Source organism: Aquarana catesbeiana, linkage group LG12 (assembly GCF_042186555.1).
Source record: "Aquarana catesbeiana isolate 2022-GZ linkage group LG12, ASM4218655v1, whole genome shotgun sequence".
NCBI lineage: Eukaryota > Metazoa > Chordata > Amphibia > Anura > Ranidae > Aquarana > Aquarana catesbeiana.
Window position 1 is genome coordinate 229,504,251 of NC_133335.1, and position 14,311 is coordinate 229,518,561.

The window sequence follows — 14,311 nt, forward strand, 5'->3', positions numbered from 1 at the left end:
CTTATGAATAATTCATTGTGTGGACGTTTGCACCTAAAGCTGGACACATTCTACTGACTTGCCGGTGATCTATCACTCCTAATAGACCTGTCCACCCGACAACCCAATAAAGAGGATCCCAACTGCCGGAAAACCACAGCCCACCGCAGCACTTAACCGGCAATACGCTAAATGGGTCCTCTAATGAACAGCAGAGGCAGGAAGCAATCCATATAGGCTTTCCCTACCAGTGTCGTCAACATACACATGGTTCTATCACAAGCAGTCTCGTGAGGGATGGGTGGCAACCGGCTTATTTAACCAGGCGGTGTGAGGAGCAGTGATGGTGTGCAAAGTGCAGGGATCACATTGCGGCAATCAGAAGAAAAGAAAAACAATTGATTGGTGCAATGTTCATGTCCCCCCTTAGCTTTAAAGTAGATGTAGACCCCCCACAACTGAATGAAACGTAGTTTGCTAAAGCACTGCGTATCAAACATTTCAAACCTATCAAGCCTTGTTTTCCCCCTTTCATCACCCCTTGCTACCCTTTGTTGTTTGTCTTAGTTCTGCTGCAGTGTCTTTGAAACCACTTCCTGTCTACGTGAACTCCGGGCCACAGCTGCTCGGCATTCCTCAGGGTGGGTTTCCTGATGGTGACAACCATGCAATGCCTCTGTAGTGTGCGTCGAAATGGCCACTTGTAGTCGCCACCGGAAGCCCATGTGGCAGGGTGGCGACACAGGAGCACAAAATGGGAGACAAGGACAGAGCGTTGTCATCTTATAACAGGAAGTGCCTGAACAACATTCTTCATGGCAGAATCACCAGGGATTATTTTAATGAAAACTGCAGGTTGAAAAATATTAGAAATGACATTTACATGTTAAAACTCATGCAGACATCATTCCCCCACCTTTTTTTTTTTTCTTTTTATAGAGCCGGCAGTCGGCCACCTTGTAAAAGCAATCCAAGCGGCTAACTAGCCACTGGATTGCTTTTACAAGCAGCGAGAAGAGACGTCCTCTTGCAACTTTCTATGGCTCTTCGGTCCCACCGCGCCAGCTGGTTGGAGAAACAAACAACGCCTGGATCAGCTTTGATTGGCTCTCAGCTATAGTAACCTGGAAGTGATGACCGAACATCACTTCCGGTGTCAAAGGCACCATTTAAAAAAAATCAAACGCATTCGAAAACACGATCTACATGTGAGTGAATGCATTCAAGGGCGTAGGAGGGGCAGAGGAGAAAGACAGCAATAAAAGTGATAAAAAAAAATAATTAAAGCAACAGTGTAAAAATAAAATTAAAAAAATTAGAATAAAAAAAATTGTAAAGTTCCCCCCCATGCAAAGGCAAAGATGCACGTCGGTCTCGACCGCAGTGATCGTCCCACACATCATGGGCATTAATTATAGCATTAGACCTCCTCTGTAAATCTAAAGTAGTCACCTATGGATATTAAAATTTACGTAGTTTGTCGTCGCTGCACAGGCATGCACAATTATAAAGTGTGACATGTTTGGTATCTGTTTACTCGGCGTAACATCATCTTTTATATTTTGCAACAAAAAAAAATTGGGGTATGTATTGTGTTTTTTTTTTTGCAATAAAATTCCAAAAAGTGTATTTTTTTCCCCAAAAAAATTGCGTTTGAAAAAACGGTGCGCAAAATGCAATACCTACCAATTTAGTCTCTAGGGCAGGGGTAGGCAACCTGGGGCCCTTCAGCTGTTGTGGAACTACATTTCCCATGAGGCATTGCAAGGCTGGCAGTTACAGTTACTTCCAGAGGCATGATGGGACTTGTAGTTCTGCAACAGCTGGATGGCCCCATGTTGCCTAGGCCTGCACTAGGACCTCTGCTTTAAAATATATTAATATATCATGTTTTGGGATTCTAAGTAACCTTCTAGAAAAAAAATGCTGATGGTTACAGGTCTGGAAGTGGGTATTTTCTTTTTAGCTTTTACCACTGTAAGTCTTCAGGCCGGCTACAGGATACTGCAGGGTCCTCTTTGCCCGGGTAGCTTGTCCTCAAAGATGCATAGAGTGGCGCTGATGTAGATTTCTTAGCGCCACTCTCTTTGCCAGTACCCTATGAAAGCAGGGACACCTTGTTGACACCCCCTCAGGGGGTGGGGTTTTGACACCCTGCACTCAAGATATGTCCACTGGGTGTCATTTACCCTGGGAGAATGAGGGCATCTTGTGGCAGAGGAGAGATACTGCGGAGGACAGCACTGGATTGTATGCAAGTTTTTTTGGGCTTTATCTGCTTTTTTGGTTATGTTTAGGGCAAACTACGTCCCATGGGCTGAATCCGGCTTGCTGCAAGGTTTTATCCGGCCTATTGATGTAAGAGGGGACTCGGCTGTAAAGTGGAACACCAATGGGGACCCCGATGTAAGGGGGCACTCCGATGGGGACCCCGCTGTAAGGGGGCACTCTGACAGGGACCCCAAAGTAAGGGGGCACTCCGACGGGGACCCTCATGTAAGGGGGGCACTCCGACGGGGACCCTCATGTAAGGGGGATACTCCGACGGGGACCCTCATGTAAGGGGGGTACTCCAACGGGGACCCTCATGTAAGGGGGATACTCCGACGGGGACCCTCATGTAAGGGGGGTACTACGACGGGGACCCTCATGTAAGGGGCTACTCCGACGGGGACTCCGATGTAAGGGGGTACTCTGAAGGGGACCCCGATGTAAGGGGGTACTCTGAAGGGGACCCCGATGTAAGGGGGTACTCTGATGGGGACCCTGATGCAAGGGGGTACTCTGATGGGGACCCCGATGCAAGGGGGTACTCTGATGAGGACCCTGATGTAAGGGGGGTACTCTGATGAGGACCCTGATGTAAGGGGGGTACTCTGATGAGGACCCTGATGTAAGGGGGGTACTCTGATGAGGACCCCGGTGTAAGGGGGTACTCTGATGGGGACCCCGATACAAGGGGGTACTCTGATGGGGACCCCGATACAAGGGGGTACTCTGATGGGGACCCCGATACAAGGGGGTACTCTGATGGGACCCCGATACAAGGGGGTACTCTGATGGGACCCCGATACAAGGGGGTACTCTGATGGGGACCCCGATACAAGGAAGTACTCTTATGGGGACCCCGATACAAGGAAGTACTCTTATGGGGACCCTGATACAAGGAAGTACTCTTATGGGGACCCTGATACAAGGGGGTACTCTGATGGGGACCCTGATACAAGGGGGTACTCTGATGGGGACCCTGATACAAGGGGGTACTCTGATGGGGACCCTGATACAAGGGGGTACTCTGATGGGGACCCTGATACAAGGGGGTACTCTGATGGGGACCCTGATACAAGGGGGTACTCTGATGGGGACCCTGATACAAGGGGGTACTCTCATGGGGACCCTGATGTAAGGGGGTACTCTCATGGGGATCCTGATGTAAGGGGGTACTCCAATGTAAGAGGGTTCTGATAGGGTCTTGTATAGAAGGTGGACTTTGATGGCAAATCTGATGTAAGAGGGGAGTCGGATGTGGACTCTTATGTAAGCGGGTTGGGGGGGCTCTGATGGAAGGGCAATTTTAATTAGGTTGTTAAATTTGGGTTACTTGGGTCATTGGTGCTCAAACAGCTATATAAAATGAAAACGAACGAAGTGTAGATGTAGTCACTGCGCCTCATCACCACCTGATATAAAATAAGCCTAAAACAGATCTTTTTTCAGACAAATGCCACAATGCCTTACAGGTCAGACAGACAAGGGGGTGGGGGTGTTCATGGCACACATTTCCAGGGACAGAGACGACTTACAGAGACAACTTACTTTTCACACTATTTAGCTCCAAAGCACGATCGCAAAAACAAAAGATGGATTAGCAAGCAGATTATAACCTGTAAACTTTACTATAGAAATTACATTTCTGTGCCGTGGAAAAAACCTCCCCCCCCAAAAAAAAATAAACAAAACAACCTTGTTAAAGTTCTTGGATAAGATCCAAGACTCAATTAAAGGTACAGAAGACACCTTTAAAAATGTTTGCAGTTTATAAAAAAAAATCCTGTAGCTGTTCATCCATTGCAACTGCATTTAATTCATCATGTGAAAATGGGGCAAAAGCAAATGTTCTCTGTCTACAGTCTCTGCAATTCAAATGTGTGACTACAGTAAAACACTACACCATGGCCACTAGGTGGCGTGGAGTAGCATACTTACTTCTGATGATAGTCTGCTCCATCTAGTGGCCATAATGCCGTATTTTCTTTTGCCCCATTGGCACAGAATGAATTTATATGCAGTTTCAATTAACTATGTGAATTTTTTTTTATTCTATATGGAACAAAATTAAATAAATCACTCTGCAAAGCTGTTGCTAAATTTGGTTGTTCTAGTGACAGAGCCCCTTAACAAGGTTATCGTAACTTCTTTAAGCCGGATTGGCTGCACAGTACTGGAGTCGTCCCGCCTATCGATCCTCAGTACTTTACTGTGAGCACACCACAGAACAAGACAGTGATGAATATATGCGGTGATTGGGGGGGTTAAGGCACACCCACCCTGCCGACATATACATGCGCAATGCTGTTATAAAGGGGTTAGAGGAGAAAAAAACAAATATTGCCTTCCTTCCCTTTCTTTACCTGAAGTATTGCTGGAAAGACCAGAAAGCAAAGCCACACATAGAATGCAAAAACAAATGAAAGCTCACATCATGAAAACACACTAAAACGTGCTTCTTCAAGCTTCTAGATATCAACAGGTCCGCCCATGAGGGCCCCCGGGGATTCCAGTCCAATCCAAATGGCCAGTGAACAATTCTGGTGGGCCCCAAGATCAACACCAACTGAAGTCCTTTTGGATAGGCATGTGCAGTTCATTTCGTTCCGAACATTCAGACAAATTTTTCGTTATTCGGATACATCCGAATACCCGAATTACAATATAAACTAATTTTACCAAAATGCTCCGAATAACGTAACGAAATTCGGACTGAAATTTGAATCTAATTTTACATTGAACTCCAGTCGAATTCTCACTACACATATTGCTGAAATCAAAGACTGTGTGCCGTCAAAGTACCATTTCGAAAAATAATGCTGTTTTTGTTAAGCCAAAGGTGATTTAAAGAGTCACTGTAATCATTTGGAGATTTTTCTTTTGTTTGTTCACTTTGCTGCATTCGAATCGAAAACAATGTAACATTTTCGTTTCGACCTAATCGAAAATTTATCGATTTGATCGTTTTTGAATCGAAAAAAAAAATCTGTAAATTCAAAAATTCTGAATACAAATTCCGAAAGCGAATCAACCGAATTTAACAAAACAAAATAACTAGATTAACGAATCGAAACAAATTTTTTTCGTCATGCACATGTCTAATTTTGGAACCCACAATAAGCAATCAGAGCCTATCACATACACTATATGGCCAAAACGTTTTGGACTCGTATTACATTCCAAAACCATGTACGTTAAAATGGAGTTTCCCCTTTTATAACATCCTCCACACTTCTGGGAAGACTTTCCACAAGAATTTTATAGTGTATCTGTGAGAAACTGTGCCCCATTGTGAGGATTAGGTACTGATGTTGGATGTGAAGACCTGGCTCACACATTGGACCTCACGTTGGGCACCAAAAAAAAGACACATTGGACCTCACATGGGCGCCAAAAAAAAAAGATCTAGTTTGTAAATGATGTGCCAAATCATCCCAAAGGTGTTTGGATGGGGTTGAGGTCAGGGCTCTGTGTAGGACACGAGATATTCCACATCAAGTTGGTCAAACCATGTCTTTATGGAGATGTTGGTTGAGAAGACATGGCTCATTCCGGTTCATACCAAAGGTGATCAGTAGGGTTGAGGTCAGGGCTCTGTGCAGGACACTCGAGTTCCTCCACACCAAACTGATCACGTCATGTCTGTATAGAGCTGGTTTTGTACACAGGGAGGGAGGGGGGCACACAGTCATGGTGGAACAGAAAAGGGTCTTCACATGCACATGTCTAATTTTGGAACCCACAATAAGCAATCAGAGCCTATCTCATACACTATATGGCCAAAACGTTTTGGGCTCGTATTACATTCCAAAACCATGGACGTTAAAATGGCGTTTCCCCTTTTATAACATCCTCCACACTTCTGGGAAGACTTTCCACAAGATTTTGGAGTGTATCTGTGAGAATTTGTGCCCCATTGTGAGGTTAGGTACTGATGTTGGATGTGAAGACCAGGCTCATACATTGGACCTCACGTTGGGCACCAAAAAAAAGACACATAGGAGCTCGCATTGGGCACCAAAAAAAAAAAAAAGAGGAGGAGGATTAGGTACTGATATTGGATGTGAAGACCTGGCTCACACATTGGACCTCACGTTGGGCACCAAAAAAAAAGATCTAGTTTGTAAATGATGTGTCAAATCATCCCAAAGGTGTTTGGATGGGGTTGAGATCAGGGCTCTGTGTAGGACACGAGATATTCCACATCAAGTTGGTCAAACCATGTCTTTATGGAGATGTTGGTTGAGAAGACATGGCTCATTCCGGTTCATACCAAAGGTGATCAGTAGGGTTGAGGTCAGGGCTCTGTGCAGGACACTCGAGATCCTCCACACCAAACTGATCACGTCATGTCTGTATAGAGCTGGTTCTGTACACAGGGAGGGAGGGGGGCACACAGTCATGGTGGAACGCAAAAGGGTCTTCACATGCACATGTCTAATTTTGGAACTCACAATAAGCAATCAGAGCCTATCACATACACTATATGGCCAAAACATTTTGGATGTTAAAATGGAGTTTCCCCTTTTATAACATCCTCCACACTTCTGGGAAGACTTTCCACAAGACTTTGAAGTGTATCTGTGAGAATTTGTGCCCCATTGTGAGGTTAGGTACTGATGTTGGATGTGAAGACCTGGCTTACACATTGGACCTCACGTTGGGCACCAAAAAAAAGACCTAGTTTGAGAAGACATGGCTCATTCTGGTTCATACCAAAGGTGATCAGTAGGGATGAGGTCAGGGCTCTGTGCAGGATACTCGAGTTCCTCCACACCAAACTGGTCACGTCATGTCTGTATATAGCTGGTTTTGTACACGTGGGGGGGGGGGGGCACACAGTCATGGTCAAACAGAAAAGGGTCTTCACCAAACTGTTACCACATAGTTGAAATTAGATGCATGGGAACCAGTTCTCCCCATCCAACATCAATTTTCTACAATGTCTTTGTATGATTATTTTCAGGACTCTTCACTGAAGACACCTGGATTCCATCATTAGAAGCAGAGTCCACATACATTTGACCATATAGTGTATTAGGGATATTTATAAAGCTGCTTAGGGGTAGTTTTTTTTTTTTTTGATGACATGCACTGCACTCAGTTTTTCTGGTGGATTAAACCGATTTATAAAGACTTTTTCCTAAAAGTTTGCAGATAATTTACACCTTCCTGCGCTAATCTGTCTACCAATATTTTAACACCTCGCTTGGATATCGCAACTTTCAAACATTCATAACTTTGTACAGCATTGCACAAACTGTTATATATATTATACTGCTTATAAATTTTGAATAATAATAAAAAATCCACAAACCGGGGAACAAAACAAGTAGTTTTGTGGGAGAATGAAAAAAAAAATGATATTCCTGGACTTCCTCAGTAGGCCCTTTGTGTAAAAAAAAAAAAAATAGAGATCCCAAGATTCTGATTACAGGAAGGATGAAGAGCGTGTTAAATCATTTTAAAGTTCATAACTGAGGAAATATCGGAAAGACATTTAATAGAGGAGAAAAAAAAAAAAAGAATGTCAATCCAACAGAAATCAGGTAAATTGATTTCCAGCCATGCAGGAAAAAATGGATTTTTGTATACCATGTTGGGAGTGTAACAAATAATAAGATAGGGAGTAATTGTGTTGTCCATAGTAATCAGATGCTGCTGAACTATGCTGGGAATAGAGGTGGGGGCCGATTGGTTGCTTCTCCAAGACGACGCAGGATTTTATATCAGTTTTAACCCCTCCCACCCTCCCCAGCATTTTCACCGCTCTTATATATGGCTGTAAAACGTGTGCTACAAGAAAGATTTAGATTCGGAAGCCCAGCGTACCGTGGGTGGGGGTGATCCTCTCCCAATCAGAGGCACATTTTCATATCGAGGGTTACCTCCGAACAAAGCCGCCTGATTCCTAGAAAGAAACAGACTTGGTTAATTAAAGTGGTTCTAAAGGTTCAAGGTTTTTTTTTTTTTTTTACCTTCATGAATTGTATGTGTGCAGTGGCCCCCACTGCCCCATCTCAATCCAGCCTTGGCTCTCCAGGGACTCTCCCGCCTCATTGGCTAAGACAGCAGCAGGCGCCAATTAGGAAAGAGAGAGGGGCGGGGACAAGCTGCGCCTGTGTGTATGAATGGAATGGCTATGAATCGGGGAACACCGGTTCCAAGTCAAAAAAATAAGCATGGTGGCAATCTACAGGAATTATGCTAGAATGAAGATTACAGCCGCTCAGTCGATGTCTCCGGGGTGAGTTACATTAAAGACGTTCAGTTCTGAAGCATGTTTCTTTTAAGTAGAATGTCACCTTCACAGTTGTGCCCGGTACTCACATATACTCGGCGACGGGGGCGTTTGAGACGGTCTGGGTGGGCGGATGGAGGCTGGCTTGGCTCCCCAGGCTGCTGCTGTAGCTGCAAAAGCTCCTCAGCTGAGCGCGGTTTGGGTTGTGCACCGCTATGCGCCTCGCTTGTGGGTTGAACGGATCCTCCTCGTCAATGTCATTATACTCCCTTTCCCTGCGACATAAAACATCAGCCATCAGGAGAGAGTGGAGGGGGGGGAAGAGTGGGGGAGATGAGGGAGTAGAGAGTGGGGGAATGGAGGGAGGAGAGAGTGAGGAAAAGAGGGGAGAGGGAGGGAGGAGAGAGTGAGGAAAAGAGGGGAGAGGGAGGGGAGAGAGGGAGGAGAGAGTGGGGGAGCGGAGGGAGTAGAGAGGGAGGAGAGAGTGAGAGGGAGGAGGAAGTGGGGGGGGAGAGGGAGGAGGAAGTGGGGGGGGAGAGGGAGGAGAGAGTGGGGGGGGAGAGGGAGGAGAGAGTGGGGGGAGGAGAGAGTGGGGGGAGGAGAGAGTGGGGGGAGGAGAGAGTGGGGGGAGGAGAGAGTGGGGGGAGGAGAGAGTGGGGGGAGGAGAGAGTGGGGGGAGGAGAGAGTGGGGGGGAGAGAGTGGGGGGGAGAGAGTGGGGGGGAGAGAGTGGGGGGGAGAGAGTGGGGGGAGGAGAGAGTGGGGGGGGAGAGAGAGTGGGGGGGAGGAGAGAGTGGGGGGGAGGAGAGAGTGGGGGGGGGAGTGGGGGGAGAAGGAGGAGAGAGTGGGGGGGTTTGGGGGAGAAGAGACTGGGGGGGGAGAGGGAGGGGAGAGGAGAGAGTGGAGGGGAGAGGAGAGAGTGGGGGGGAGGAGAGAGTAGGGGGGGAGAAGGAGGGAGGAAGGGAGGAGAGAGTAGGGGGGGGAGAAGGAGGGAGGAAGGGAAGAGAGAGTGGGGGGGAGAGGGAGATGAGAGTGGGGGAGGGAGAGGGAAAAAGAGAGCTAGAGGAAGATGAGGAGGAGAGAAAGAGAGAGGGGGAGGGGAGGGGAGGGGAGGAGAGAGGAGGAAGGGAGGGGAGGAGAGGAGAGAGGAGGAGAGAGGGGAGGGGAGAGGGGGAGGTGAGGAGAGAGGGGGAGGTGAGGAGAGAGGGGGAGGTGAGGAGAGAGGGGGAGGTGAGGAGAGAGGGGGAGGTGAGGAGAGAGGGGGAGGTGAGGAGAGAGGGGGAGGGGAGGAGAGAGGGGGAGGGGAGGAGAGAGGGGGAGGGGGGAAGAGGAAAGAGGGGGAGGAGGGGAGAGGAAAGAGGGGGAGGAGGGGAGAGGAAAGAGGGGGAGGAGGGGAGAGGAAAGAGGGGGAGGAGGGAGAGGAAAGAGGGGGGGGAGGAGAGAGGGAGGGGGGAGAGAGGGAGGGGGGAGAGAGGGAGGAGAGAGACACAGACAGACAGAGGGGGGAGAAAGAGAGAGGGGAGAGGGAGGGAGAGGGGAGAGGGAGAGAGATGGGAGAGGGGGAGGGAGAGAGAGGGGAGAGGGGGGAGGGGGGAGAGAGGGTAGAGGAGGGAGGGGAGAGAGAGGGTAGAGGAGGGAGGGGAGAGAGAGGGTAGAGGAGGGAGGGGAGAGAGAGGGTAGAGGGGGAAGGGGAGAGAGGGAGAGAGGGGGGATGGGGGAGAGGGAGGGAGATGAGGCGGGGGAGAGGGAGGGAGATGAGGCGGGGGAGAGGGAGGGAGATGAGGCGGGGGAGAGGGAGGGAGATGAGGTGGGGGAGAGGGAGGGAGATGAGGCAGGGAAAGGAAAGTTCCCATTGAATCCTGTTTGGTATTAAAAAATAGAAAAGATAAATATTGGTAATATATGGATCAGTCTCTCACCTCGCTAGCATCAGTTTCCAGGCACTCGGCACGGCACATGCCATAGCGGTAAATGCGACCGCCGCCAACAGAGAGAAGAGACCCAGATAAAGGAGACCCTCAACACCATCGTAGCAGATCCCGATCAGAGCTTCCAAATAATCCTGGAGAAAGAGGAGAGGATGAGTCTCGAGAGAGAAGCCGAGAGGGCAGGCAAGTGTTAAAGTGAATCTGTGCTGAGATGGCTGCCATTGCTGACCTTAGAAACCTGACTAAGGCTACATGTGCAGACAGCAGAGTTGTGGGAGGGGCCCGACAGGCTCCACCCACTACAGAAAACTACAGGAGGGGGCAGAGACAAGACCAGTCCCCCTGCACAAGGAAAGGGCGCAGTAGTGAGTGGTCTTTATTACAGGAAGCTTCTGCACAGAGGTAAAATACTAAATTACTCTCCTGAATCTCTACATAAAGGACATCAAGATTATAAGTATTAAAACACACGGTTCTTGTGATTTAACAATATTTATTTAGCTCAGAGTTCAGCTTTAAATACAACCAGATTTATTGTCTTGCTTTCTATAGGAAAAAATGATATCTGGAATCTAAATTGTTCTAGTCCTCCGACTCACCTTGTGGAGTCCTCTGCAGTCCAGCAGTGCTGTGAGTTGGTGCAGGTTGGACTCTGAGGTGTTCAGCAGGGTCTGTATGCCAAGAAGATCTTTCTAAAAGAAAAAAAAAAAGAGAGAAAAAGGATCAAATGATATAACTAAAGAATGTGAAATGCATCTACTTGCAAGATTTGAAGGGGTATTTGATGCAATGGACAACAGACTGTAAGTACTCCTATGGTCATGATGGTCCTAACATAGATGAGTATTTAAAAATTAATGTTATAGGAAACATTTAGAAATGTTATCTGTGCCTAGAAAGTACCCTGAAAAATGTACCTTTTGTCTTGAACCAACATGGCACTTCCAGGTATGCAAGTGTGCCTAGGCACTCCTGTACCTACAGCTTCACATCTGCAGTGTGAGATCATCTAAGGCACTGCTGCCTCTGGCTGCTTGTCCCCCCAGATTTGATGTCACTACTGTGTTGCTCCCTGTTCTCCTTGCTGGAGAGGAAACTGTACCCGAGGACCTGCAGTTCAAGGATCTCCCTGCTCCTGCTACACCCATTCTGCAGATCTGTGCTTCCTCCACCTCTATCATTACCGTCATCAGATCACTAGTTCTCAGGGGGACATAGCAACTCTGACATGGAGAAGTCCTGTCTCTACCAAGATGGCCACCTCTATAAAGAGCCAGGCATGGTAAGTCAGCAATAGGGAAAAGACCAGCTGATGGGAGAGACAGGCAATACTGGAGATCCTTTCCCCTTATTCAGTCTTAGCTTCCAGGGTTCAGTTTCGCTTTAACCCCTGGTCTACCAAGGTACCTTTATAAACATCCTGGTATTCAAGGGGTTAAAACACACTCCCTTTAGTCTGGGACTGCAGTAAACAGTTTCCAGGAGCAGGAGGACATTGTGGGTCTAATGTCTCTATGACATCTCCATAAAAAGAGTACCTGTCACCTTCCCAAGCTATCACATAGGGGGCTTGTTAGCCCTCTTGTGATGGCAATAAAGTTAAACAAAAAAAAAAATAAAAGTATAAAAATTGAAACATAAATATATATATATATATATGCACCCCTTTCCCTGCACACACACCCCAATCCAGACGGGTACGAAGGTCATGCATGTGTATGTAAACAGTGATTGCACCACACGTGGGGTATCACTGCAAACATCACAATGAGAACAATAACTCTAGGGCCATAATTTATGGTTAACTCTAAATAGATGACCTGCAAAGACTTTTAAAGCAGCTCCTATGGACAATTTAGGTAGCGTTGTTCACGGGCACATGCAATTTTAAGGCTTGAGATGTTTGGTATGTATTTACTGGACACAACTCAATTTTTTTTTTTTTTTTTTTTTTTTTTATACCTTCCAAAAAAAATGGGTACAATATTGTGATTATGTGCTGAAAAAATGTATTTTAGTGAAAATATAGTGATTGCCCCATTTTATTCTACAAGGTCTCTGCTTTCAGAAATATATAATATTGATATGTAAAATGCGTTATATAATGTTATTATAGAAAATGCAGAGTTTAGCATGTATGTAAAAAAATAAAAAAAATTGCTCCAGTAGACAAGTGGTTACAGATACAATATAGTAACATTGTTTAGAATGACTTGGAGAGGAGTTTGGCTTCTTCCCACAGAGATCAAAATTTTATGAAACTTTTTTTCCCCAAAAGATACATCCAGACACTAATAGGAGGTGTAGGTATAATCAGTTCTCACTTTAAGACACCGATTACTGAATATTCAGTTTATTCTGGAAGTCTCCTTTAGAGCCCTTTCACACCGAGCCGCCCGTAGCACCGGCGGTAAAATGCTGCTATTTTTAGCGGCGTTTTACTGTTGGATTAGCAGCGCATTTTGGGCGCTCCCCCCCCCCCCCGCTAGCGGCCAAGGGTTAAAACCGCCCGCAATGCGCCACAATGGCGGCGTTTTGCCGGCGGTATCCCAGCGCTGCCCCATTGATTTCAATGGGGAGTAGCAGTGGAGGAGCGGTAAACATACCGCTTTTTCACCGCTCCAAAGAAGCTGCTGACAGGACTTTTACTGACGTCCTGCCAGCGCAGCGCTCCGGTGTGAAAGTCCACGGGCTTTCACACTGGAGACAATGCTGCAGCTGTTTGAGGGCGGATTGCAGGCGCTATTTTTAACGCTATAGCGACTGCAAAACGCCCTCGGTGTGAAAGGGGTCTTAAAGTGGCTGTAAAGGCAGAAGGTGCATTCTATGCATTAAGATGAAATACCTTCTGTGTGCAGCAGACCCCTCAGCCCCCCCCTAATACTTACCTGAGCCCCATCTAGATCCAGCAATGTGCACGAGTGCCTCGGCCGTCTGGGACTCTCCCTCCTGATTAGGTGAGACACAGCAGTAGCACCATTGGCTCCTGCTGCCGTCAAAGTCAGTTAGCCAATTAGGAGAGGGCTGAACCGTGGCTCTGTGTCTGAATGGACACACAGAGCTGCGGCTCGGGTGCCCCCATAGCGAGCTGGTTGCTGTGGGGGGCACTCGACAGGAGGGAGGGGGCAGGAGCGCTGAAGAGGGACCCAAGAAGAGGAGGATCGGGGCTTCTTTGTGCAAAACCACTGCATAGAGAAGGTAAGTATAACACGTTTGTTATTTTTATAGAAAGAAAAAATAAGACTTCAGTATAATTTTAAGAATCCAAATTTTTAAAATGTGAGCATGGCCCCAACAACCAATCAGGTTGCTCTCTGCAAGACCGCTACGTTGTGTTACCAGCAAGCCTCGTTTTGCCGCGTTTAAACCCTTCATCACCCCTCCCCCTTCCCCCAGAGGTCTTACCTGAGCTGTGGGAAAGATTGGGACAGCAAACTGAAGTAACCCCTGAACCTGGATTTGCATCGTGTTGAGAGATTTCTGGAAGACGTTTAAAGTCTGGAAAGAGAAACCAAAAATCTTAAAATGATACAGTTACTCATTAAATGAAGAAGGCAGTGAAGTGCCAATTTTTTATAATTGTTTATAATTTTCTGAATCTCCACTACTAACTTACAGGATATCTGGCAAAGACAGGCATCAGTAAAAAAACATCCGAGTTTGCCATAGGAGGAGGGGCGAAACGCGTCAACATACTTCCGGTTCGTGCTAACCAGTGACGCAATTTCCGCCTCCGTGGAACGCACGCCACACAGCAGCGAACTCTGATGTTTTTTCTTCTTGGAAGTGTTTGCTGGAAGAGTCTGCTGAGGAACCAACCGGCATATCCCCACATCATTAGATCACTGCCTTTTTGATCCCAGACTGCGAAGCTGAGGATCTAATATTTCTGGTGAG

General features: G+C 46.9%; 1 protein-coding gene across 1 annotated transcript in view; it reads right to left on the minus strand.

Annotated features, from left to right (window-relative positions):
- TTYH2 (tweety family member 2) overlaps window positions 1-14,311 on the minus strand; it is a 143,995-nt gene that overhangs the window by 5,264 nt on the left and 124,420 nt on the right. Inside the window, exons 9-13 of the mRNA XM_073606888.1 lie at window positions 13,820-13,912; window positions 11,014-11,106; window positions 10,406-10,548; window positions 8,578-8,763; window positions 8,080-8,158 (exon numbers count right to left, since the gene is read on the minus strand). Of these exons, the coding sequence (XP_073462989.1) occupies window positions 8,080-8,158; window positions 8,578-8,763; window positions 10,406-10,548; window positions 11,014-11,106; window positions 13,820-13,912 (594 nt within the window). The remainder of the gene's footprint in view (window positions 1-8,079; window positions 8,159-8,577; window positions 8,764-10,405; window positions 10,549-11,013; window positions 11,107-13,819; window positions 13,913-14,311) is intronic.